At 32.1% G+C, this 1,055-nt stretch overlaps 1 protein-coding gene across 8 annotated transcripts in view; it reads right to left on the reverse strand.

Moving 5' to 3' along the window:
* The window catches only part of LOC119586518 (neurofibromin-like), a gene marked incomplete at its 5' end in the record, with an annotated part of 66,980 nt that overhangs the window by 60,938 nt on the left and 4,987 nt on the right, over positions 1-1,055 (reverse strand). For all 8 annotated transcript variants that reach the window (XR_005229956.1, XM_037935267.1, XM_037935261.1 and 5 more), the window contains 3 exon segments: positions 126-235; positions 560-671; positions 889-1,045. Coding sequence is in view for 7 of the 8 variants with exons in the window: in XM_037935267.1 (XP_037791195.1) it covers positions 126-235; positions 560-671; positions 889-1,045 (379 nt within the window).

Consider the following 1,055-nt stretch of genomic DNA (forward strand, 5'->3'; position numbering starts at 1 on the left):
GAATGCAAATTAAAGTACGTTAAATCGCAATGTGAATCAGGTGTAAAGCAATTCAAGACATTTCTCAAACAGTAATATTTTCAGTACTATAAAAAATCAATTCAAAAGCTATAAGAAATTTTTACCATTTAGAAGCTTGATGAGTCTGTTTACATCAACATTAATGTGCTGTATTAACTCAATATCACTATAATCCGGATTTTCTTCTGTGCTACTTGTACTTAGTTCTTGTAATCTGAAAAAACAAACTACAATTAGGGGTACATACATTATTTTGTTTTATTTTTTTTTAACTTACCTCTAAAGCATGTACAGTTCATCTAGCAGTTTATATACCTATCATTTATCAAATGTATTGCATCCATAATAGATGTACCTATTTGCTATAATTAAATACAGTATACACTTCTTCCAAAAAGCTTACCTACTATTCATATGAACTAAATCAAAATACCAGGAGATCAAACTCTAAAATTTCAATAGCATTTTACAGGAATTTTCTACAGGACTAGGACTAGAGCCCACGGTCCAAACAGAGGTTATCGCTAATCGACCTTACCTCACAGATATTCGATTGAAAACAGCATTGAAGTTGTTGAGGCTGAGAGCAAACAGCACTTTAGATGCCAAATTCTTTAGCTGAACTACCATAGGATCATTATTTGGTAGATCTGTAAAAATAAGATATATAAAGATGAAGTGTGAAATGACACACTTAATAAAATTGTATGTATTTTTTTCACTATCAATATCATTAAAAAATCACCTTTAAATGAATTGTATCACATTTTTTTTTCTACTTTTTCTTTTCATTTATGCATGGAATTCTCAAAACTAAAAGGTTTCTGCTAAGCTCACTACAATTGCCACTACTCTACTAATACTTACCAATAAACTGACAAGTTTCCCTTAAGAGGAGTTTCACATTCATTGCTTCATCTCTAGTTGTATCTTTTGGCTGGGAAGACAGGCACTTCTCCAGGGTGTCTAAAACAATCAGTAGTGACTCATAGTAGTTCTTCTCGAAGTCTGGGCCATGGGGTCGCTATTGGAAG

This window comes from Penaeus monodon, chromosome 21, assembly GCF_015228065.2.
Source record: "Penaeus monodon isolate SGIC_2016 chromosome 21, NSTDA_Pmon_1, whole genome shotgun sequence".
In the NCBI taxonomy this organism is placed as follows: domain Eukaryota; kingdom Metazoa; phylum Arthropoda; class Malacostraca; order Decapoda; family Penaeidae; genus Penaeus; species Penaeus monodon.